A 25,366-nucleotide genomic window follows, 5' to 3' on the forward strand; every position below is an offset into this window, starting at 1 on the left:
GGTCAGTCCTCTAGCCATGGCCAATATGAATCAGGGTCAGGTCAGTCCTCTAGCCATGGCCAACATGGGTCAGGCTCAGGTCAGTCCTCTAGCTATGGACAACATGAGTCTGGTTCCAGTGGTCAATCAGAGAGTTGTGGAGGATCAAGACATTACTCAAGTTCACATCAGTCCTCTAGCTATGGCCAACATGGATCTTGTTCAGGTCAGTCTTCTAGCCATGGCCCACATGGGTCAGGGTCAGGTCAGTCCTCTAGGTATGGACAACATGAGTCTGGTTCCAGTGGTCAATCAGAGAGTTGTGGAGGATCAGGACATTATTCCAGTTCACATCAGTCCTCTAGCTATGGCCAACATGGATCTTGTTCAGGTCAGTCCTCTAGCTGTGGATCTGGCTCAGGTCAGTCCTCCAGCCAGAGCCAACATGAATCTAGTTCAGGTGGTCAGTTAGAGAGTTGTGCACGACAAAGAAGACGTGAAAGATCACAGCGGTCCTCTAGCTATGGCCGACACAGATCTTGCTCTGGTCAGTCATCTAGCTTTGAACAACATAAGTCTGGTTCAGGACGGTCATCTAGTCAGAGACGATGTGGATCCAGCTCAAGTGGTAGGTCACAGAGTTGTGGACAGCAAAGATGTAGCTCAAGTTCACATCAGTCCTCTAGCTCTGGACGATGTGGGTCTGGCTCAGGTCAGTCCTCTGCTTATGGACAACATGGGTCCAGCTATGGTCAGTCCTCCAGTTATGGATCTGGCTCAGGTCAGTCATGTAGTCAAAGACAACGTGGATCTGGCTCAGGTGGTCCATCAGTGAGTTGTGGAGACCAAGGATATAGTTCAACGTCACATCAGTCCTCCAGTTATGGACAGTGCTCTGGCTCAGGACAGCCTTCTAGTTATGGATCAGGCCAGTCATCTTGCCAGAGCTCAGTCAGTCAGTCAGGAAACTGTGGAGAGCAGCAATACAATTCAAATTCCCAACAGTCTTCTAGTTATGGCCAATGTGAGTCTGCATGTGATCAGTACTCTGACTATCCACAATATAGGTGTGAATCTTCTAGCTTTGGAGACCATGGTTCAGGTTCAGCTCAGTCTTGTAACTCTGGAAGTCATGGATCCAGTGTGGGTGGACAGACATGTAGTCCAGGAAGGCAAAGATTCAATTCAAATGGTAGCTGTGGGGAGTTTGGGAGACAAACATTTGGCTCAACATACAATCTGCATGTGGACAGCAAGAGTGAGTTATCAGGGGATAAAAATAATGAAAATAAGGCAGTATTCAGTCTCTACAGCCAAGATGCAGCTGGTTCTCAGAGAGCAGAAGGAAACTGTGCAAGGGTGAGAACATTCTCGGGTTCCCACTATCCCTGTAGCATCACCCCTCTCTATGAGTACTGCCAAGAGCAAAGGTTTTATTACTATAAATGAAAGAGCAGTTGAATGCTAAGTAACTGAAATAGTCGAAAAGAAAGAAAGAAAAATGAATATTATGACCAAACCATTTACTGTGGTATTTAGTTCTAAGGAATAGGGCAGCCTGTCTTTCTCCATTTCTCTTAAACCTAGAGGTCAACTCTATGCCTTATATTTGGAGGTAGCTTCTTAGAACAGTTCCACTTAGTGGTGTAGGGTATTTTAGCTCCTTGGTTAGGAAATAGTAAGTAGAAAAAGTCCATGGAGTGTGGCACTAAATATGGGATAATATTCATTTGGGGGCAATATGATTTGGGGACTTGGGAATTTTTTTTAATCTGAAAAGTTTTATTGGGGTGGGATGGGGATTCTCATATATTGTTAACTTTATTGATGTAAAAGCTAATCACTCCGCTCCAGGGAGCTAAGAAGCAAGATTGCCTTACTCCTAATTGATTAAATTACCAGTTCTCAAGGCCAAAGTCACAGTGGCAGGGCCAGATAATTACCTTCAGATCCATGCCATCGGTACACAGCCTCAGCAGTTTCTTTTCCCATCATGGTTATCCAACTTTGATTCTTAAGAACATCTTTGATAAGTAAGCTAAAAATCAACATGAGAAACTGCCACCATATCCTCCCTAGCCAATAGATAAGGTGGTTGTCTTTGAAGAATGGGAATTGACAACATTTTTGTCCAAATAGCAAACATCTTGAGTCCTAACTCCAACTAAAAAGAAAGATGTCTGCTTGGTAACAATTCTAGACTAGAAAAAAGTGGGGGCAATGCAACCTTGGTATTGCAGTCTTTCCACTTGGGAAAATATTATTTTACAAGGAAAAGGAGACAGAAAATATATGTTACAAATGTATGAACTTTTTGATTAACTGTGATACTCAAGATAATTGATGTTCCCTTGAGTGCATTTGGCAAATTTTGAAAACTGGATTCCATGAAAACTGATAATAAACTATTGTTTATCAAATATTTTAGCCCGTGTCTTCTCTGCTTCATTCTCGGATCAGACTGGAAACTAATTTCAGTTAGGCTACTTAGCAAGAAACCTCCTTTGCTCCTTTCCTCAAAACAGTAAGGAAGGAAAAAAGAGAAAATAAACATTTATTAAGCACCTACTATGTACCAGGCACTATGAGCCCCTTATAAATATGATCTCATTTAATTCTCACCACAACCCTAGAAGGTAGATGCTATTATTATCCCCATTTTACAGTTGAAGAAACTGAGGCAAACATAGGTTAAGTGAATTGTTCAAGGTCACACAGCTAGTGAAGGTCTGAGGCTAGATTTTAATTCAGTTTTTCCTAACCCCATTCCCAACACTCTACCCATTGTTCCACTTAGCTGCCTATAAACCAGAGTTCTGAAGTACACAGATATTAATGAAAGAGAATTGATAGAATTAAGAAGTGAAATGATTTTGCTAAGGCCACACAGTTTATTCCATTTGAAAAAATAGACTCAGGATGTGCAAAATGACAATATGAGAGCTGGCCTGTGGTTTTAAGAGGTAATCCATTTCAATTTGCTCCTTTGGAAACTGAGAAGAATGGGGCTCAGAGACAGGGCTTGCCCAAGATCACACAGTGATCTAAACCGTAAACTCCTTGGCTCTATCCTGTTCAGTATCATCCACGACTTAAAGGAAGGTATTTGTCAGTTTGTTCCCAGGTGGATCTCAAGATACAGAAGAAGAAAGAGACTCGTGATCCATTTATCTGAATCTGAATTTAATCTAGTGGGCAAAAATTATTGCGGAGTCATATGTTCCCATGGTCTTACTGGCACTCCAGGTCCAAATACTGGCTCTCTTTCTAAGACATGAAGCAACACACAAAATAGTCCCTGTCATGCAGCCCAGAGATTTACAGGTTTATTTCAGATGGCTCGGGGAGACTTTAGACAGAAGTAGACAAAAACAGCTGAAATGCATTCCCGAAGGCATAAGGAGTATCAGACCCCCAGTACCTATGAATGCAGCAAACACAAGAATATAGAACAAACACAGAAATTGGTAATATTTGTTTTGTGTTAGGGGATACATTTAAAAAACTCATCAGTCATTCCAGTTATTTCTGTTCACGTACCCCACCCCCTCTCTTTGGGGGAAGGAATCGAGTCTAACCAGATTGCAGCAGACATAAAAGATACGCTTATCAAATCACAGCATCATAGAAGCCTGGAATCTTCAAGCTAGAAAAGGTCCTTAGAGGAATGGTCACCAGACTTGGACATGAAGGAGAATCCCCTTTCCAGCAGCTAGATGGCACAATGGATAGAATAGTGCATTGGGAATCAAGTTCAAATCCTGCCTAAAATGCTTATTAACTGTATCACTCTGTGCAAGTGTTTAAACTTTCTCAGCTTCAGTTTCCCCATCTTTAAAAGGGAGATAGTAATAGCACTTACTCCACAAGGTTGTCGTAAGAATTAAATGAGTTAATGTGCATGAAGCACTTTGCAAATTTCCAGCTATATAAATGCTCGTTGCCATTCAGCTGTTTCAGTCATGTCCAACTCTCTATGACCCCATTTGGTGTTTCGTTGGCAAAGATACTAGAGTGGCTTTGCCATTTCCTTCTCTAGCTCATTTTACAATTTAGGAAACTGAGAAAAGTGACTTGCTGTGGATCACAATAGCTAGTAAGTGTCTGGGGCTGGATTTGAACTCAAGAAGATGTCTTCCTGACTGAAGACTTGGCACTCTACCCACTGTGCCACCTAGCTGCATCTCTTATCTAATAGGTACTTAACAAATGTATGTTGACTGTTTTCATTTTTTTTTACTGATCTAATACACAATTGACTCATTTTCAGCTTATAGTCTATTCAAACTCCTGGATCTTTTTCAAGGAAATTTCATACAAATGTCAGTCAACAAAATATTTACTAAACACTTACTATGTGTTTATAGTGTTTAGCTTTGTGAACAAAGAAAGGTATAGATATCACCTAGTCCAGTTCCACTTCACTATGCTGTACTTACATAAATTCATTTTAAACAAATTTAATGCTTTACACATTAACTATCTCAAATTTCAACTAATTTGACTTAGCCCATTGCTCTAACCCACAGAGATCTTTTTGGATCCTGAATTTGCCAGCATGGTAGCACTTCTCCCCCCAGCTTTACACCATCTGCAAATTTAATCAGCATGAGATATATGCTTTCATTCAAGTTATTGATAAAAATACTGAACTGCCCAAGAGATCTCTGGGGCACTCCACTAGACACCACCTTCTAGGTTCACACCCATCCATTAGTATTTACTTATTGAGTCATCCAGCCAGCTCTGAATCCACTATGACTTTCTCCACACACTTTCATTTCATTTTCCGGGAAAATGCTAAATTCTTTGACATATGCTTTACTGAAATTCAGGAATCCATGGTCCATAGAATTAGCCCATTCTACTAGCCTAGTAATCCTGTAGTAATCCAAGGAGATAATATTGTAAAAAGCACTTATGATAGTGCCTGGCACAAAGTAGGCTCTAAATAAATGCTTATTCTCCTCTAGCACCCCCATTCAATAAAGGAAATGCTCCACATGACTTGTCCTTAATGAAGCTATAATGACACATATATATATATATACACATATATGTATATATATATATGTGAGTATATTTATATTTCTAAATGCTTGCAAACAATGCCTTTATTAATATCATCTAGAATTTTGCCAAGAATCAATCTCACCAGCCTTTATGCTGAAGTCTTTACCCTCTTTCTTTTTTGAAAATCAAGAAATTTGACATCTCCCAACTTAAATGGATGGATATCTTCTTGATGTATGTTACTTTATTGACCATTTTTGTCTCCTTTTGAATAAGGCATTACTTCCACTACTATATCCTAATGTATCACAAACCCACCAAGTCTCAGCTACAACTTAGGAGATCAAAGGTGAGAGGGATAATTAAAAATTGATCCTGTACTCAGAAGGTGAGTTTTGAAAAATGGGCTCTTCCCTAGAATGTAAAGATCAGCAAGGTTCTCCTTTGTCAGGTAAATCCCACATCAAGAGGCACCAATATTTTGGAGATTCAGAGTTAGTCAATGATGATTATTGGTTTACTAATAATACCAGACTTATGCTCAAATCTTGTGCTCTGAATGTCATTTTCAATGGGCCCATGGAAGAAAGGACAATCTTCAGATCTAACCATGTATTCTACAATTCAAGAAACTTCAGTGACTCCCAATTACTTGTGAGGGAAAAAATATGAACTGGCATTTAAGAGCTCCATAATCTAGCTCCAAACCCAATCATAAGGTTTGTTTCATCATTCCCTTTCATGTACTCTATGTTTCAACTAAATTAGAGTACTGACTAGTCCCTAAATTCAACATGCTATCTCTCCCATATTTGCATCAGCATCACCATAATTTTTGCTAGCATTTAAGAATGCCTTCTATGTGCCAGATACTGTGCTTGAGACTCCAAATATTCTCTCCTTTGATCCTTACAACCACCCTGGGAGGTAGATGCTATTGATTTCTTCCTTCTACAGTCAAGAAAACTGAAGCAAACAGAAATTAAGTGACTTATCCAAGGTCACACAGCTAGTAAGTTTCTGAGGCCGGATTTGAACTCAAGCCTTACTGAGTCCAAGCCCAGAGATCTACCCAGTACTACATCTAGCTGTCCCTGCATAGTCAGTGCCGCATGACTATAATGTACTCTCTCCTCATCCCTTCCTATTAAAATCAGTTAAGGCTCACCTTGGGTGCCACTTCCTTGATGAAGTCTCAGTCTTACCTGTTGAATTTCTCCCTTATCCTGTTTCCAACATCTACCAACTCTGAGACCTTGGGTAGGTCACTCTCTGCTTCAGTGTTTTCATCTGTAAAATGAGAAAGTTGGACTCAATGACCTCTACCTGTCTTCTGGCTCTCAGCCTATGATTCTATAATCCCGTGATACATATCACATTCCATCTTGTATTATACATGCCTGTGGACTTGTCAGTTCCCCCTGGTAACAATGTCATTATCATTGTATGTGTTGTTCTGTTCACTTAGCTAGCTTTGTACCTATTCAAGTCTTCCTCATTTTGTCTGCAATTAAACATTTCATCATTTCTTATGACACAATAATATTCCATTACGTTCATAAACTATGATTTGTTTACCATTCCCCATTAGGAGGACACGCCCATAGATTCCAGTTTTTGGTTGCCATGAAAAGAGCTATTATATTATCTTACAGACCAGGTGTGCTAAAAATCTCCATGCACTTTTAGGCTATAAAGTTTAATTAAGGAAATAATTAAGCTTTACTTAAATTTAAAAAGAGACATACATTTTTAGACATGAAGGAATTTATTTTGCCAGATTATGGATGTATTTATTGAGGACTTTCTTTTTCAAGGCTTTGTTGTTTTGTCTTTTTTTTTCATAACCATGTAATGGAGGCGGGGGAAGTTGGATTAATAGAAGGGATAGTAGTCCGAACTGGTAGTAGAAGGGACAGATTGATAAAAGAAAAAGAAAGAAAAGTAGTTGGAAAAGAATTATGAAGAGTTGTGTCACCAAAGACGTATTTGGAACTTTGCACCAAAAAAGCAAACCTATCCAACACATTAATATAATAACTATTGCTATTTCTATAAGTTATAAGTATCTATGTTAAGGTATATTATTTTTTTTCTTAGAAAAGAAAACAAAAAATCAAGTTGGGAGGGGAAGACCTTCAGGGGGCCATCCCTTGACTCATTTCTTAAAGAGGCCTATTCACTGAATGGTCTAATGTTACCTCACTCTAAGATAGTATGTGAAAAGACCTTAGCCTAAAAGGTCCAGGGTCTCCTATTGCATCCTGAGTCATCTCCACTCATCATGAAAAATATCTGGCCACTGGACCTGGGCCGCTCTGGAGGAGAAAGTGAGGCTAGTGACTTTGCATTGCCCTCCCTCATTCAAATCCAAGTCAACTGCAAGTCACATCATCATTTCTCTGATGCCATGGTCCTCTTTGAAAATGAAGGACAAACAATTATTTTTTCTACTTAAGATTAGTTTGTATGTTAATAACATAATTATAAAAAAGAAATTACAGCCATCCCTGGATAGGTTAGGTCTGGGATCCCTAATGCTTTTTCATTTCCTGCTGAAGATTCCATTTTCTCTCTTCTATCAGAATTTGATGTTTTTCACAATTGAATTTCAGCCTGCCTCTAAAGCCAGGGAAATAAAGGGATGTGCTCAATGTCACAGAGAGAATTAGTGGTAGAGATGGCTTAATAACCTAGGTCTCCTGAGAGCCGCTGCAATGATCTTTCAATCATATTGCCTTCTATTGGATAAGCAGTGAACAAAAAAGAGAGAAATGCAAGAAATAATACAGAAATGTAATTCACAGAATGTAGTTCAGTTAAAAGGTGAAGAACAAGGGAATAGGGGGGACAAGGGGTATGAGGAAAAGTGAAAGCTAATAGCAAAGTTTCAAACAGAGAAGACTGGGTAAGTGATATGGGCACTAAAGAAAATAGTAAAATCAAAATAAAAAGTGGGTTTGAGTGGAAAGATTTAGAGTTTGAGGCATGAGTAGGAAATAAAAGTTGGGGGTGTTTGAAAGGCTGTTGGAGATAAAGTTCTGAAGCTTGGAAGAAAGGTCAGGGATAGAAATAAAGCCACAAATCTTTATTTTAGTTGAAACTGTGGGAATGAATGAATCTGCCAAGAAGAAAATGTGGAAGAGTACCCACCTTAACCACTGGAAAAGGAAAATCATCCATTGAAGGAAAGAGGGGATTGGCTAAAGAGGCAGGGCAAAGAGGTGACTGGAGCAAAGAGATGAGAAAGTATTCAAAAGCAGAAACCAATAGTATTAAACACTAGAGAGATCGAGCAGGATGAAGACGACAGAAAAAGGATCTCCAATTTTGAAGATTGTTGATTGATCAATGGTGTCCTTAGAAAAAGTAGTTTGAGTAGCATAATTAGGAAAGAAATCAAGTCATAAAAGGTTGAAGAATGCCTATATAACTCATAAATGATCTAATTTCCTTTTTCAATGGGATTATGAGACTAGAGACCAGGAACAGGGCAAAGACCTACTTTGCCTCAATTTTAGCAAAGCATTAATACCTAATCAAAATAAATAATATTATCCTTTTGGATAACATAAAGAGATGTAGGTCAAATCCGTGGTGGTCCAACCCATAAATTAGGGACCACTGGGGGCTGAGGATTTATTGCATGGGATCCAAGAATTTATATGCAATCCCAAACAGTCATTTTAGTCACATTTTAGCTCCAATAAAATATGCAACATGACAGAACATAATAGGCAAATATTATTTCTGTAGATTGAATAATCTATTTTATATATACAAGGTGTCACAAAAGTTGAGATACCCTCTATATTACTATCTTTCAAATATATATAAATGTCTTGTGGCTTATAAAATACAAACTCATTTTTAAATATTGCTAAATTTTCCTTTTTTACCAATGTCTGTTATTTTTATTTTTCTACTAACTGAAATTTATTTCTAAATACATTATTATTTATAAAGAACCTTTGACAGAATCATGGAATTTGAAATTTGGAAAAGATCTCAATGACCATATGGTGATCCAATCCATGCCAAAAAAGAACCTCCACTATGATAAACTCCACAAGAATGTCCATCTTTTGCTAGGGAGAAGAAAAAGATGAGCTAATTCATGCTACATTTGAGGTGACAGCAAAAATAATCTAAATATAGATGCCTATCAGGTAGAGGGAGATTCAGAATGGAAGATAGCCGAGAAAATAAAAACTATTTGGAAGAAATCTATCTATGCAATTTGAATTGTCTTAGGAAGATTCTGAAGATCACCTGGTGGGATAAGATACCAGACACTGAGGTCCTCACTTGAACTAAATGGTCAGGTATTCAAACTCTGCTTCAAACAGTGTAGCTCCAATGTGCTGGCCATGGTTCAAATGCAAAATACACACTTGCCAAAAAGACTATTTTATGGAGAACTCACATAGGGTAAGCATTCACAGAGTGGTCAGAAGAAGTGATACGAGGACACTCTCAAGGTCTCTGTCAAGAACTTTGGAATTGATTGTGTGACATGGGAAACACTGGCACAGGACCACTCAGCATGGCATACCCACATCAGACAAGGTGCTGTGCTTTATGAGCAAAGCAGAATTAAACAGCTCAAAGGAAACACAGGATGCTCAAATTTAGAGAATCCACCCCCAAATGTTCACACAAACTATTTTTGCCCAACCTGTGGCAAAGCGTTCTGAGGTTATATTGGTCTGATCAGTCACAGTCAGACACATTGAAACTTAACTCTAGCATAGTGATATCATTTTGGGCCTCTTTAAGAATGAAGGACAAGGGATGGCCAGGTAGCACAGCGAGTAACAGCACCGGCTCCAGTGTCAGGATGACCTGGGGATCAGGTCCGGGCTCAGACACTTAGCACCCACCCAGAAACACCTGGCAGTGTAACCTTGAGCAAGTTACTTAACCCCAATTGCTTAGGGGCAGCCAGGTGGCTCAGCGAGTAAGAGCACAGGTGCCAGTGTCGGGATGACCTGGAACAAATCCAGGCTCAGATACTTAGCACCACACCCAGAAATAACTGGCCGTGTAACCTTGAGCAAGTTACTTAACCCTGATTGCCTAAAATAAAAAATGAAAATAATAAAAAAGAATGAAGGACAAGAACTACCTATACAATGAGAGATGAGAAGACCTAGAACCTAATAAAACAGAAAAATCAACCCCAATTGCCCAAGAATTGACTACGTAAAACATGAAGAACAAGGAGATAACTTATATTTAAGAACAGCCACATCAATAATGAGGTGGCTTTCTCTTGCAAAGATAATCCTACCAAACTTCTTGACAGGATCAAACCTGTACTTCTAAATTCTTCATCAGGTCATTTTTACAAACTAACCTAACCAGTTCAAATCATAAATAAATATTCTGGTGCCTTTTATGACATGTATTGCACAAAGTAAAACATCTGCTTTTATTTCCAAGACAATAGTTAAGTTCTTTTCTAATGTTCACTGATACAGTTCTATTTTTGTTCATGAAAATAATTATATGTTCATTTCATAGACTATGAACAGTAGATAAGTATTTACAGCAGAACTAATTGTACACAGTATTGACAATACCATCTAACAGATTAATATTTCTGTCTAATTTGCTCAATTTTGGTTTCATTTAAATAAAATGTAAGATTCTTCATTTAAAAAAATAAACATTTTTACCTTCAGTTGATTTTTTTAAGTATACAGAAAACTTTCTTTAGAAAGCAAGGGGATATTTGAGACAATCACAGAAGAGAATGAATAAAAAGAAATTACAAAGGTAGTACTGCACAACTGACTATCAGACAGATGGGTATGGAAGTATGAATAATGCATCCTACTGGAATTCAATGGAATAATTAAGTATATTACAACAATTACATTTATTTCATAGCAACACCTGCATGACAAAGGATTTAGTCTATTGAAATCGATGAGGATTTTGAGCAGAATCTTAAATTCTTTTAATGTATCACACTAGAAAGAATTTTAAAACCAATATTCAATCTTCAAAAATCAAAATTCAATGTCTGGTCAATATTCAAATGTACTTGACTGGCATGTGAGAAAGGATATCTGATGCCTTTCAAAAATAGGAGAGATTTAGATGATACTGGACACTGAACAGATGTAAAAACCAAATCTTACTAGCCCAAGTTCTAAGACTGTTCATATGAAATTATCCATCAAGGCTAATTTCAACAGAGCATTTGCCTAGCTTTGAACCTTTCTGTTACCTGGATAAATACCCTGATCTTCTCCATTTATAATCAGTTTATATTTTCATTAAAGACAAGACCGAGACTTGTTCCAAACCCAATTTCTAATTTCTAAGAAAGCAATGTTGTATGCTCTGAGGGGCCTCTTGGAGAAGCTTCTTTCTCTTATTTCCTTTTGCCCAGAAATCTGGATTGTTGGGAACATAACATATTAAAATACCGATTTTTCCCCAGTTTCACGGCAGTTTATTTCTATCCTTATAGTCCCTATACTTATGTGTAATACATTTTGCTAAGTACTATAGGAGCTAGAGTACAAATATATTTAAAACAGTGTCTGTCCTCAAGGAGTTTCCAATCTAGCAAGAATTATGGGGAAAAAAACTGGATTTGGAGTAATAGGAGAGCTGGATTTGAATATCAATTCTAACACTTAGAGTGTGATCAAAGACCCATCATTTCACATCTCTGAGACTCAAATTCTTTATCTATAAAATGAGAACAATATTTATTATTATTGTTAATAGCATTTATTTATTACCTAATATATACCAGGCACTGTGCCAAACACTTTGAAATTATCTCATTTGATCTTTGCAACAATCCTGAAAGGTAGGTACTATTATCCTCATTTTGCAGTTGAGAAAGCCAAGGTAAACAGGGGTTAAGTGACTTACATCACGTAGCTGGTAAGTGTCTGAGATCGAACTTAGAACTTCTGGACTCTAGGACCAGGGCTCCACCCACTGTGCCACTTAGACTATTGCAAGAGCCTGCTGCCTCTAGTCCCTCCCCACTCTGATTCATTCTCCATTCAGCCACAAAAAGGGATTTTCCCCAAGTGTAGGAATGTTATGAGGAAAAAACTTTAAAATATCATATCAACATAAGCCAAGATTGAACAGATATAGTCAAATACAAGAAGTACTCAAGAGGAATAGACTGTATTATCCATGTGGGACAGATTCTACCAGAGGCATGATTGATGGTATCTGTCAACCAGAGGCCATCTCACTTCTTGATGCTTCTCATTTATGCACCCAGGCAAAGGCGAAGCTATCCATGGGGACAAAATTCATTTCTGAATAGTAGCTGCTGTTTTCACTACGGAAGTCCATATTATAAGAGGAAAAGGAAGGTCCCAATCTGTCAAACTTCGTGGAGCACAATATAGCATGGCGCAGGGAGATTCAGTAAACATTGTCTTCCCTTTCACTGTGTCTCTTTCTGCTCAGTCTTAACCTTGGCACTTCTCCACTTGTGTCTTCTTCTAGTTATCATCATCTTCTTCTTCTTCCTAAGGTAATAGACATTGGAGTTCTGACAGAAATATGGGATAATGACATTTGGAGGTAGAAAATGTAGTCTCTAAATGCTAGGCAAATTTTTGTGCGGCTAGAGATCAGTGGGAATCATAGTCCAAGGAAGAAGATTCAGAGGAAAGGTTCCTTGGTCTGACCCAGAAATGTAACTCTAATTTAAGACAGGGAGGTTCTTCCTCTGGAAAGATCTAACTACTGATGCCACTTTCTGAGATGTGGTGAAAGCTGTAGGCAAAGTGATGTGAAGGAGCTTCTAGGCTAAAATATTGCCTCCCCATTAGATTATAAGCTCTTTAAGGGAAAGGACTGTCTTTTGTCTCTTCTTGTATCCCCAGTGATTAGCACAGTGCTTGGCGCTTAAAAAAAATGTTTATTGACAGCCTGACTTAAAAACAAAGGGAGATGACAGGTACTAACCCTCAGCTTAGAGCTCTGCAGTTCTGCAGGTTGGACAGACACCACCTTCTGGGAGCTGTGGAGAACTGTAGTAGGTGCCACACAAAAACTTTCCAGAGGTGACTTTTAAGGAGAGCCCTAATTGGAGTATAAATATAAGTGACTGAAGTCATGTTGGACCCCAGAGTTAGGCTGTTCATGGTCAGGAGTGGGTGTTTGCCTAACTCTCATGAAAACTCAATTTATTTTCTTCAATTTATAAATAAAACTTTTCTTCTTGGAGTCTTGTAGACTCTTCATTTACAAGGAGAGTAGGTGATAATGTACTGGGTAGGTCATTTAGTGAAATCCCTGGGTTTTCTATGCAACAAGTCAGTTATGTGAGACACCAGATGTGAGTCTCTGACACAAAACGTACATGCATACATTCCATCCCCACTATCACCCTATATTCTTTCTGCCCTTTGTGACTATAGTGCTTGAAAAGTTATCTACAATAGATGTTTCCATTTTCTCTCTCACTTCTTTACCCCTTACAATCTGGATTCTGGGCTCATCATTCCATCGAATTTGCTCTCTCCAAAGTTATCAGTGATCTCTTATTTGGCAAATACAACATTCCTTTTCCCAGTCTTCATTGTTCTGGACCCCTCTGAAGCCTTTGACTTTATTGATCATTTTCTTCATCTTGACACTTTCTCTTCTTTCTAGGTTTTTAGAACATCACCATCTCCTGTTTCTCCTCCTACCCATCAGACAACTGCTTGTCAGTCTCCTTTACAGGGGTATCAACCAGGTCATTACTTCTAACCTTTGTCCCACAGGGACAAAGACCTAGACCCTCATCTCTTCTCCCTCTATGCTATTTCACTTGGTGATTTCATCACCTCCCATGGATTTAATTACCATATCTGTGTTGATGATTCGCATATCTACTTCTCCTGTCTGTTGACCTCCAATCTTGGATCTCCAACTGCCTCCCAAGACATCTTGAACCAGATGTCCAGTAGACATCTTACATTCAACATGTCAAAAACTGTACTCATCATTTGTCCACCTAAACCTCCCCCCTCCTCCACCTTCCCTATTACTATGGAAGGCAACACCAACCTCTCAGTGCCTCAGGCTCACAATCTAGTTGTTATCATTGCCTCCTCACTATCTCTCACCCCACCCCACATCAAATCTGTTGGCACAGCCCATCAATTTCATCTTTGTAACATCTCTTAAATTTATCCCCTTATCTCCTCTGAGGGTGCTACCATCATGTGGTAAGTCCTCATCACCTCATGCCTGTACTACTGCTGCCTCTGGTCCCTCCCCACTCCAATTCATTCTCCATTCAGCCATGAAAGTGATTTTCCCCAAGTGAAGGTCCATTCAAGTCACCTTCTTACACAATAAAATGCAGTGACTCCCTACCACCTCCAGGATCACATAAAAAATTCTGTTTAACTTTTAAGACCCTTCATAACATATTCCCCACACATACACACTTCACACACACCTTGGTGATCTTGTTATATCTTACATACTCCCCACCATGCACTCTTGATTCCAGTGACACTGGCCACTTTGCTATTCCTTACACAAGATCGCTCAGCTCTGGGCATTTTCTCTGACTGTCCTCCATGCATTGTCTTCCCCTTTAGAATAGGAGCTTCTGGAGATCAGAAGCTGTGTTTTTAATTTTCTTTGTATCCCCAGTGCTTAGCAAAGTGCCTGGTAAAATAAGAACTTAACAAATGATCATTGACTGATTGATTCATCCGCATGGGTAAGTCACTCTACTAAAGCATCTCAGCAGTTCCACATCTTGATATATGAGTTAATGAGTTGCAGGGGCCAAAATTAATTTATCACCAGGAGGCTGATCTAGTGATGAACCTCATTCAACCCTAGGCCACTAAACTCCTATTTAAATTCTTTACACATTGATAAGACTTGCCAGCACTTGTGCAATGTTGGCATAATTGGCAAGATGAAAATGTTTTTAAATTTTATCTTTTATGCCTGAGATACCTTAAGATCAGGCCTGGGACAAGAGTGTCTTTATGTTATGAAAATGGTTAATATGATATATGACATCAGCAAGAAAGGCAGTATGGCTTAGTGGATAGTGAGCTAAAGTCAGAGCTAGGAGACATACATAGGCTATGGTGAAAGTGCTGACTTACATGCGTAGACGTAGTTTTTTCATCTGGAAAATACTTCTATCACTAGAATCACAGATGCAATACTTATCTCCATCAACAAAAGTAGTGAAGCGAATAGTCATTTATTAAGCTCTCTCTATGTGCCAAGCACTGTGCTAAGTACTGGAGATAAAAATAGGTGCAAAAACAAGGCTAGTGCTTGTCTTCAAGGAGCTTACATTCTAAAGGGGGAAGACAACACACAAAGGGAAGCAGTACATGGGGTGAGCACCCATGAGGGGCCATGGTAAGGGTCTTGAGTGGAAAAAGTTTAAGAAGTCCTGCTCTCAAACACAAGATTCTTCCAATAGGTAAAGCAAAATAGGGAGAACAGAGCAAGAAGTTAATGAAATAATGAACCCATGAAACAATTCATGAATTCAGTGGATATATTCAAAGGTGACCTACTGAGACCTAGCATTCAGAGAAAGAGAAAATATCAATCATCAAAAGTTACACAAACAAGTGGGCCAAATATTTCTCCCTTGGTTGTTTTCAGTATAACAATACCTAGTCATAGACCTTTTCAATTATGCCAAACTTGGCTAGAAGCATACCAGAACAAGGCCTAGAGCTACCATAGAACAGAACAAGATAGACCTGAAGCTCTAATTCCACAATCCTAATTAGTCTCCCTGACTCCATTCACTTCCCTCTATAATCCATTCTCCACACACCTGCCAAAATGAGGGCTATGTCATTTCTTTGTTCAAGAAGCTCCAATGACTCCTTATCACATGTCCGAAAAAAAAATACAGCCTTCTCTTAGTCATTTAATGCCCTTCACAAACTGGCCCCGGCATAACTTTCCTGGCTTCCTGAACATAATTAATTCCCCTTCACACATTCTACATTCCAATCAAACTTGCCTATTTGCTGTTCCTCTTACACAACATTCCATTTCCTGTTTCCTTGTTTTTTCACAAACAATTCCCCATGCCAAAAATGTGCTCCCTTCCCACAACTCCCTCTTAGAATCCACATGTTTTGACTCAGAGATTCCACTGCCAGATGTTCTTGGGGAGATCAATGATAAAAATAAAGGCCCCGTGTACACCAAGATATTTAAAGCAGTATTTTCCATAATAGCATAGAACTAGAAATAAAATAAATGCCCATTGATTGAGGGATGCCTAAGCAAATTGTGGTGCATGATTGTTGATGTGATATTAAAATGTCATAGGAAAAAATGGATATTAACAATACAAAGACACATGGGAAGACTTACATGAATTGATACAAAGTGAAATGAGCAAAACCAGGAAAACAATATGGGTATTTATTAAAAATAATGTAAATAAAAAGAACAACAAAGAAACAATATTATGTAATTTAAATTATCAAGTCTGACCCAAAATAAGAGACGGGAAACGTACCTCACTCCCCATTTTTTCCTAGATGGAGGATTATGGCCATGTCCATTCATAGACATTTCATCCTACTTCATATACTGATTAGTTCCACTAAACTGCTTTTTGTCGCTCTCTTTTTTAATTCACTGCTACAAGTTTGGATATCTCAGGATAGAAAAGGAAGGATTATGTTTATAAATGAAGGTGGTGTAAAAATAAACACTATCAACTAAAAATTAAGTACATGTGAATCCCAGTAATAAATATGTTGTTGCTGCTATTGTTCAGTTATTTCAGTCATTTCTGACTCTTCATGACCTCATTTGAGGTTTTCTTGGCAAAGATACTGGAGTGATTTGGCAAGGGTCACATAGTAAATGACTGAAGCCAGATTCAAGTTCAGGGAGATGAGTCTTCCTGATTCCAGGCCTGGCACTCTTATCTACTGTGCCACCTAGTTGTCTGTGATAAATATTTTCTGGATTTGGACCTGTTCATTTATGTGTTGATTTTTCTGCTACTTAACCTATCTCTATTTTCTTTCCTTGACCTAGTTTCAGCTATTCCTGTAGATTTTCCTTTTTAAATGCCTTGTGGATTTATCCATCACAAAAGGTTACTATTTCACTTTAAAATTTAGAAAAAATAAAATGGATTTTTATTGGCATTTCCACTGCAATTGGTCAAAATTCTGCAATTGCAGAAATTTGCAATTTCTACTGCTACTATTTAGCTCCAACTGCTGGTGGTACTTCAGGATCTCGTGCACTTTCATGACTGCCTGGACATCTCTTTGGAATGCTCATTCCAAGCAAAAGTACCAAGTAGTTTCAATGACTAATGCTTTATAATATAGCTTGAAGTATTGAAGTACTATTCTCCTTTCCAATGAAGCACAAGTTCTGACCTATTATAGCATTCTGGAAGGGCTTTGAATACAATCCTTACAACAGACTGTATCTGCTTTCCAGAGACCAACCTAAGTATGGAGAACCTAATCATCAGTAGAGGGTAACAAATTCCTTAGCTAAGGCAACCCATAAAACAAAGAACTCCTGATACTAGGAATTCTTTTCTCCCTTCTGGGACTCCTCACCAAGTTTCCCTTATGTATTTCTCCCTGCTGGGGCAGCCCAACTGGGATCCAAGAGTCAATACTTCTGTTGTGTTCATATTCAGCACTATCCCTGGAAGCTGCCACTGTTCTCTGATGACTATGTTTTCAATACCCATCTGCCACCACTTCCACTGCCATTGACCACCCCCACTCAGACAACTTCTACTACTATTTATCTCTGACAACTACTGGTATCTCTGGATTTCATGATCTCTCAAAATTGTCTGACGACCTCCATCTCAGAATATTTATTCATCTAAGGTCAGGAAAGAACAAATACCCAAGAGAGAGGTGGCCATGTGCTCATAGTCTCATGTCAAGTTTCCCCCATTATTAATTGGGATGAAACCAGGCAGGAAATATCCACACATGTTCCAATGACTGGTCATCCCCATAGGAAAATCCCCTCATGATGGTAGGGAAGATGAATAGATTTTAATTAGATGAATCTAATGAATTCAGAACTGATCAGATGGTCAGATTCAAAAAGTAGCCATTACTTCAATGTCAACATGGCAGATGATCTTCAGTGGAGTATCTACCCCTCACCCCAGGCATTTGTACTTGGCCATTAAAGAATTAAATGGCACAATAAGTGTGAAAATATTTTGAGAAAAATTAAAAACACTAAGAAAGTTCCAATTAAAAATGTATGTAAAATGCTCAACTAATATTATTATTCTTAAGAATGAAATTCTGATCATTTAAGAGGGGAAGAATTATCAGTGGAGCTAAGAACTCAAGTGCAATCAATTCCATTTAAGAAATTCCCAAGCTGAAAAGGATTTTCTGTGGTGAAGGAAAATACCAGAGGACAGCATCCAGAGCCACTGAGGATAACTAACTAGTTATCAGATGATAGGAAGAAAATGGATAAGTATATGTGATGCTTCTCCCTTTACCTGGATGAAAGGGTTAACACCTCCTTTGAGAAGGTAACAAAAAGAAAAGCAGAGAGGCAAGAATTTTCCAGGTGTGTTCAAGCTAAAAATAAATCTTAAATAATAAATACCTGAGAGCCCTGGCCTGCCTCCAATCACCTCTGGCTACTCAGTGAGCTCCCACTTGTAGAAGACAAAAATCCTTTGATAGGAGGAGGGAGACGTGTTCTGTATGCTGCAGAATCTGGTGTTGGCTTCCTTTTTTCCTTCCCATGACTCTGGTATTGGAATTTCCTGACCATCTTGAAAATTTCAGAGTTGAGCAGTCACTGCTGCTGTATTCACATTAACCTTCCATAAAGTGGAATGGTGAGATTAGGACTGTAGGTACTGCTGCAGCCAGATGCAAGTGACTGATGAGTGAATTGGGTGGGAGACCAACTGTGCAGAAGAGACCTGGTGATAGATAGAGGATCCTGGTCACAGAGACAGGAACAGGAGTTGTGATGAAAGAGGACATACCAAGAGGCCAAGATTGCTAAATGTTGTAAATCCTGGTGGGCTGGTGGGCTTCAGAATCCCTCCACCACTTATCCATCATTCCATGTTTATATCCTATTATCATGAGATTGGGTGAGGATATTCTTTCATTTTGTCCCTTTCCACAAGCTATGAATTTATGTAACTGGGTGCTCCCCCAAGTTATGTCTGAAGATGTAGGGAAGCAAATGGGAGAAATTTTTAGTACGATATTGGAAGTATATATTGCCATTAAAAATTGCTGACCCCAATTTCTTTTACACTATATTTGACAAACTTATGATATCAGCATGCTTCAAATCTATATATGTGGGAAGAGGTCAAGAAGTGAGAGAGGGAAACCGTAAGAGTTGAAGGGGTAGATTGCCATGATTTGAATACAGAACATATTTTACATTTTAGTATTTTGAGTAATATTCCATTTCATACTCTATGCTAATTCTGATCATAGACATTAGGGGTTAATCCAAACTATCTAGTATTGGTGCTGAAGTAAAAGCTTGGCGATAGGAGAGCAATCTAGGTGCCTGTAGGCTGACCATCCTCTAGTGGCCAATAAGACTACTTCAGCTTTTTAGGAAGTGTTCAAGAGAAACTGACAAGGCCACTAGGTTGGTGACTCAAGTAGAGTGCCACCTGGTGGTCACCTCACATATTGTACTTTCTCATTACATTATCGATAGTAACATTCTCTTTTTGCACGTTTAAGAACTTGAACCACTTGAACCACACAAGTAGATTCAGACTGCATGAATACTGCATGGGTCATGAAAAGAGGCGGTACAGAACAGTGGAAAGAACCCTGGGTTTGCAGTCAACCACTGGGACCAAACACTGCCTCTGTCACTACCTGTATGATCTTGGCCATGTTGTATTCTTTCTGGGTCTATTTCCCCATCTGGAAAATAGAGGACTGACTCAAATGATCTCCCAGATCCCTAGTAGCTCTAAATTCATAAGGCTAAAATTAACTTTCTTTTACATTCCATGGCTCTAAGGTTGTCCTTCTCGTATTGAACTTACAATTAAAAACTAGAGCCTCCATTCTTCCCTTCCCCTATCCTCACTAGAGATTGCCAACAAGATAGTGGAACAATAAGCATACAAGAGAGATAGCTCTCTTAATATTTAAATTATGTAATAATTCATAAAGCGATAATATTTAAAACAACACTCCATCCCTTGTCAAGGAAAAGTAAGAATAAGAAGAGAAAGAAATGATTTGAAGGTCTCCATGAAAATAGGGCTGAGGAGACACCAGCCCAGTGGCCATTGCAAATCCCAGGCTGTAGCTGTGAGTGGAGCTATAGGCTGCACATATTATCTCGTGCTTCATCAGGGGTCACAAGCTCTGAAATTTCAACAGCCTGGACTCCAGCCCGTAGGGAAAGCCTGAATGCTCCAGCCACCAGCTCCCAACCCAGTGATCTGGAATCCTGGAATAGCACCTCCAGCCCCACATAAAGCCTACGGCACTACAAGGACTCTTGCCTCAAACTATCACAGGAGGCTTCTGTCCATGCCAGTCACCACAATGGCACCATGGTGACTCAGTTCAGCAGGAGGAGCTGCACAGAGTCACAGAACTACAGAGTAAGGAGTCATCTAAGCCATATGCTCTTAACCTGAGGTGCAGATCCATGGACGTATTCCAGGGAGTTTATACACTTGGAGAGGGGGAAATTACATCTTTATTTTCACCATTTTTTTTATTTCCTTGTAATCTTATTATGTTTTGTCATGCATTTAAAAATATTATTCTGAGAAGGGGTCCATAGACTTCAAAAGACTGATTGCCCAAGGAGGCCATGATATAAAAAAGGTTAAAAACCTCTGATCTAGTCTAACATCTATCAAAAAAAAATAAAAAAGAATGTCTGCAACACCCCATGAGTAGGAATATATGTGTGTACATGTATGTGTGTATGTATGTGTATACATACACACAAACATATGTGTGTATACATACAGACACACAGATGCATATGCCACCAACATAGAGAAGTGGTAGAAACACATCTTCTAGGCACATTCTTATACAATTTTAAAATTACGATGACAAAGAAAACCCCATGAAGCAAGAAGGAAAAAATTAATTTACTTATAAAAAAATACAACTTAGAATGTAAATGTATTTCTCCATAATAGCATAATGAAGTAAGTACTGTTGCATAAAAATATTTGCAATTCTTAAAGGTGTGGATATATATCCTAAAGTTATGCATCCAGCAAACTTAAGTATATTTTGAAGATAAAAGAATATGCTCCAAGCACTAAGAATTTATTCAAAATACATTTGTGTCCACTGTGTTCAAAGCAATAAAGACCTAAAAGAATATCAATAAAACTCACAATTAGATTTGTTAAACATAGGAAAATTCTAAATAAACAACATAAATTCTTAAAAATAATAACATACTTTAAATTTCTCACTGCTTATTGTTAAAATAAGAAAAAATCATATTTTTATTGTTGTGATAAGAATAAATTATTTTTCCAGTTTAAAATATGTATTGTGATTAACAAAAAGTAAAACAAAAACATATTAATTTAATGCCATTTAAACTACCCCCAAAAAAGGACCAAAAGAAAAAAGAAAGGAAATAAAATTAACTTGAGGATCATGAAAAAAAGTCTACCTTTTACAAAAAACAAGTAAAATTGTAGGAAATCATAATGTGTTCCTAGGTTAATGAAAAAAAATAGGTTGATTCATTTAATAACTTTAGAATATAAATACTCCTAGGAGAAAAAAAATAATTTTTATTTCTTCCAGATATCAAGTACAAAAATATAAGGATAACTTCCAAAAGTAAATCAAAATTAATATTTATAGTATTATTATTTTTTAGTCTGAACTTAAAAAATTAAACAAGCATTTTTATAGCAAAAAAAAAGCTGATTGCACATGAAACAGCAAATCTATTATGTATAACTTGCTTTTCCTTTTAAATACATAATAAAGTTATCATATAACTTTCTTTTATTTACTCCCTCCCCCTCTCACCTTAGAGATGGTTACCATTAGACACAAATATGTATATACATATATGTAAGTGTCCTCTATACATACTTCTGTTTATCAATTCTTTCTCTGAATCTAAATAGCATCTTCTTTCATAGGTCCTTTGTAATTAATTTAGGTATTCATAATAGTCAAAATGACTTGGTCCCTCAAAGTTGTTCTTAAAACAATATTGCTGTTACTGTATACAATGTTCTCTTGGTTCTGCTTGTTTCACTCTTCATTATTTTGTGCAAGTCTCATGTTTTTCTAAAATCATCAAGCTCATCATTTATAATAACATGGTAGTATTTCATCATGATAATATACTACAACTTGTTAAGCCATCCCCCCACTGATGGGCATCCCTGTAATTTCCAGTGCTTTGCCACAACAAAGAGAACTGCTATAAATATTTTAGAATATACAGATTCTTTTCCTTTTTCCCTAATCCTCTTGGGCAACAGACCTAACAGTGGTATTGCTGGGACAAAGGGTATAGGCAGTTGCTTTCCAAAATGGTTAGAACAGTTCATAGTTCAACCAATAGGAAATTGGTATCCCAACTTTTCCACATCCCCTCTAATAAATGTTGCCTTCCCCTTCTATCATTTTAGCCAATCTGATAGGTGTGCAATGATATCTCCAGCTTGTTTTAATTTGCATTTCTCTAATCAATAATGATTTATAGCATTTTTAAATTACTGTGAATTGTTTTGATTTCATCAGAAAACTTTCTGATCATATCCTTTGACCACTTATCAATTGGAGAATTACTCATATACCTATAGGTTTTACAAAGTTCTATATTTGAGATATGAGACCTATATCTGCGAAACTGTCTATAAAAACTTTTTCCCTATTTTCTGCTTTCCTTCCTATCTTAGCTATATTGGTTTTACTTGTAGAAAACCTATTTAATATAACTTAAATTATTCATTTTATACCTCATAATGATCTCTGTCTCTTGTTTATTCACAAATTGTTCACCTATCCATAAGTCTGATAAATAATATATTCCATGCTCTTCAAATATTCTTGTAATATCTCCCTTTATATCTGGGTCAATCCATTTTTACCTTATCTTGATACATGGTGTAGGATATGGGTCTATGCTCAATTTCTGCCAGACTACTTTCCAGTTTTCTTAACAATCTTCACCAGATAATGAATTCTTGTCCCCAAAACTTTCTTTACCCTTATCAAATGTAAGGTTGCTATAGTCGTTTGCTGCTCGAGATTGTATTCTATTCCACTGATCTACCTATATCTTAGCCAGTACTGGTTTTGTTAATATTAATGTAGTTAGATCTGATAATGCTAAACCTCCTTTCTTCACATTTTTTATGTGTTTTTATAGTTCCTTTAATATTCTTGACCTTTTGTCCTTCCAAATGAATTTTTCTATTATATTTTCAAACTCAATAAAATAATTTTTGGTAATTTAATTGGGATGGCATTAAATGTGAAGATTAATTTAGGTCAAATTATCATTTTTATTATATTGGACCTCCCTACACATGCACAATTGATATTTCTCAATTATTTAAATGTGGTTTTGTTTGTATAACAAATTGTATACATATATGTGTGTGTATACATACATATATATATATGCTTTTGTTCATATAATTCCCGAATTTCTTTTGGCAAGTATACTCCTAGGCATTTTATGCTTTCTTGAGTTGTCTTAAATGGGGTATCTCTTATTATCTCTTCTTGCAGGGTTATGTTGGTGATATATAGGAATGTTGATTATTTACATGGGTTTATTTTTTATCCTGCTGCTTGGCTAAAATTGTTGTTTCGGCTAACTTTTTAGTTGAGTCTTTAGGAGTTTCCAAGTATATCATCATACCATCTACCAAAAGAGATAACTTTATTACCTCGTTGACCATTCTGATTCCTTCTATTTCTTTTTCTTTTCTTATTGCTATTGCTAGGATTCCCAACAAAATATTGAATAACATTGGTGACAGCAGGCATGCTTGTTTAACACCTGATCTTACTGGGAAGGCTTCTAGCTTATCTCCATTACAAATAATACTTGCTGATGGTTTAGATAAATGCTTCTTATCAATTTGAGAATAAATACATTTACACCTAACTTTCAAGTGTTTTAATAGAAATGGGTATTGTACTTAAACAAAAGTTTTTCCACATCTATTGATATAATCATATGATTTTTTTACTTTTATTATAGACATAATCAATTATATTAATACTTTTCCTTATATTAAACCATCCCTGCATTCCTAGTATAAATCTCACTTGATCACAATATACACTCTTTGTAATATAATACTGTAATTTTTAGCTAGCATTTTTTGCATCCATATTCATTGATAAAATTGTTCTATAATTTTCCTTCTCTAGGTATCAGTATAATATTTGTTTCATAAAGAGTTTGATAGGACCCCTTCTTTGCCTATTGTTATAAAGAATTTATTTGATACTGGAATCAGCTGGTTTTTAAATGTTTAGTAGACTCACTTGTAAATCTGTCTGGTACTGATGCCTTTTTAAAGGAAGCTCACTTATGGCCTATTTAATTTCTTTTCCTAAAATAGGTCCATTTAGATATTCTATTTCCTCTTCTGTTAATCTAGGCAGTTTATATTTTTGTAAATAGTATGCCATTTAACTTAAATTGTTACATTTATTGGCATATAATTGGACAAAATAGCTTCTTATAATTACTTTGATTTCATCTTCATTGGTGGCATACTCACTATTTTCATTTTTTAAAATAAATTTTCAATATTAAATGTTAATGGATTTGATTCACCCATTTAAAGAAATCCTTCCCATGTACCAGAGGGAGAAAAGACATCAAGATTTATAATCACAATATCTAAATATAATGTTAGTGGCTGAGACTTCATTGGAAATAGAGCCAGGTGGGATTCTTGCTCCCTGTACAATCTTTACTGGAGTTCAGGAGAAGTTGTAGGACAGGAGAGACAGAGACAGAGACAGACAGAGAGACAGAGACAGAGAGACCTCAGAGAGAGGAGGCAGCACTTAGTTTGATGTTAGGATCATAAAGGCTGTATTATAAGGGGAAATATGCCTCCTGCCAAATCAAGAACTCACTAGAGGCATCCACCTCTTTGTACCATGTGAACAAGATGGAAATTTAGTGACAGACTGGGAGCTAGAGTCACAATGAGGAATTGGCACTTCTTGAAAGCCATAAATAGCTGAAGAGTCCACAAAGTAAATACCAAATACCACCAGCTAGAATCTATACAAGACTCTAGGTGGAGCTACAACGTTAACAAAGATTCTCTCTCTCTCTCTCTCTTTCTCTCTCTCTCTCTCTCTCTCTCTCTCTCTCTCTCTCT

At 37.4% G+C, this 25,366-nt stretch overlaps 4 protein-coding genes across 4 annotated transcripts in view; all 4 read left to right on the forward strand.

Annotated features, from left to right (window-relative positions):
* The window catches only part of LOC138162225 (filaggrin-2-like), a gene marked incomplete at its 5' end in the record, with an annotated part of 3,011 nt that extends 612 nt beyond the window's left edge, over positions 1-2,399 (forward strand). Inside the window, one exon of the mRNA XM_069089261.1 lies at positions 401-2,399. Coding sequence (XP_068945362.1) covers positions 401-1,428 — 1,028 coding nt within the window. The remainder of the gene's footprint in view (positions 1-400) is intronic.
* A 12,938-nt stretch (positions 2,400-15,337) lies between these two features.
* Positions 15,338-25,366, forward strand: part of LOC138162638 (hornerin-like) — a 111,676-nt gene continuing 101,647 nt past the window's right edge. Inside the window, exon 1 of the mRNA XM_069089978.1 lies at positions 15,338-15,349. The gene's annotated coding sequence lies outside the window, so the exon portion shown is untranslated. The remainder of the gene's footprint in view (positions 15,350-25,366) is intronic.
* Positions 15,344-25,366, forward strand: part of S100A10 (S100 calcium binding protein A10) — a 462,639-nt gene continuing 452,616 nt past the window's right edge. Inside the window, exon 1 of the mRNA XM_069089983.1 lies at positions 15,344-15,350. Coding sequence (XP_068946084.1) covers positions 15,345-15,350 — 6 coding nt within the window. The 5' untranslated portion in view covers position 15,344. The remainder of the gene's footprint in view (positions 15,351-25,366) is intronic.
* Positions 15,344-25,366, forward strand: part of S100A11 (S100 calcium binding protein A11) — a 399,965-nt gene continuing 389,942 nt past the window's right edge. The window contains exon 1 of the mRNA XM_069089980.1: positions 15,344-15,350. Coding sequence (XP_068946081.1) covers positions 15,345-15,350 — 6 coding nt within the window. The 5' untranslated portion in view covers position 15,344. The remainder of the gene's footprint in view (positions 15,351-25,366) is intronic.

The sequence above is a fragment of the Petaurus breviceps genome, unplaced genomic scaffold (genome assembly GCF_028583685.1).
Source record: "Petaurus breviceps papuanus isolate PSGF00001 unplaced genomic scaffold, PetGlider_PUasm1.0 186, whole genome shotgun sequence".
NCBI classification, from domain to species: Eukaryota; Metazoa; Chordata; class Mammalia; order Diprotodontia; family Petauridae; genus Petaurus; species Petaurus breviceps.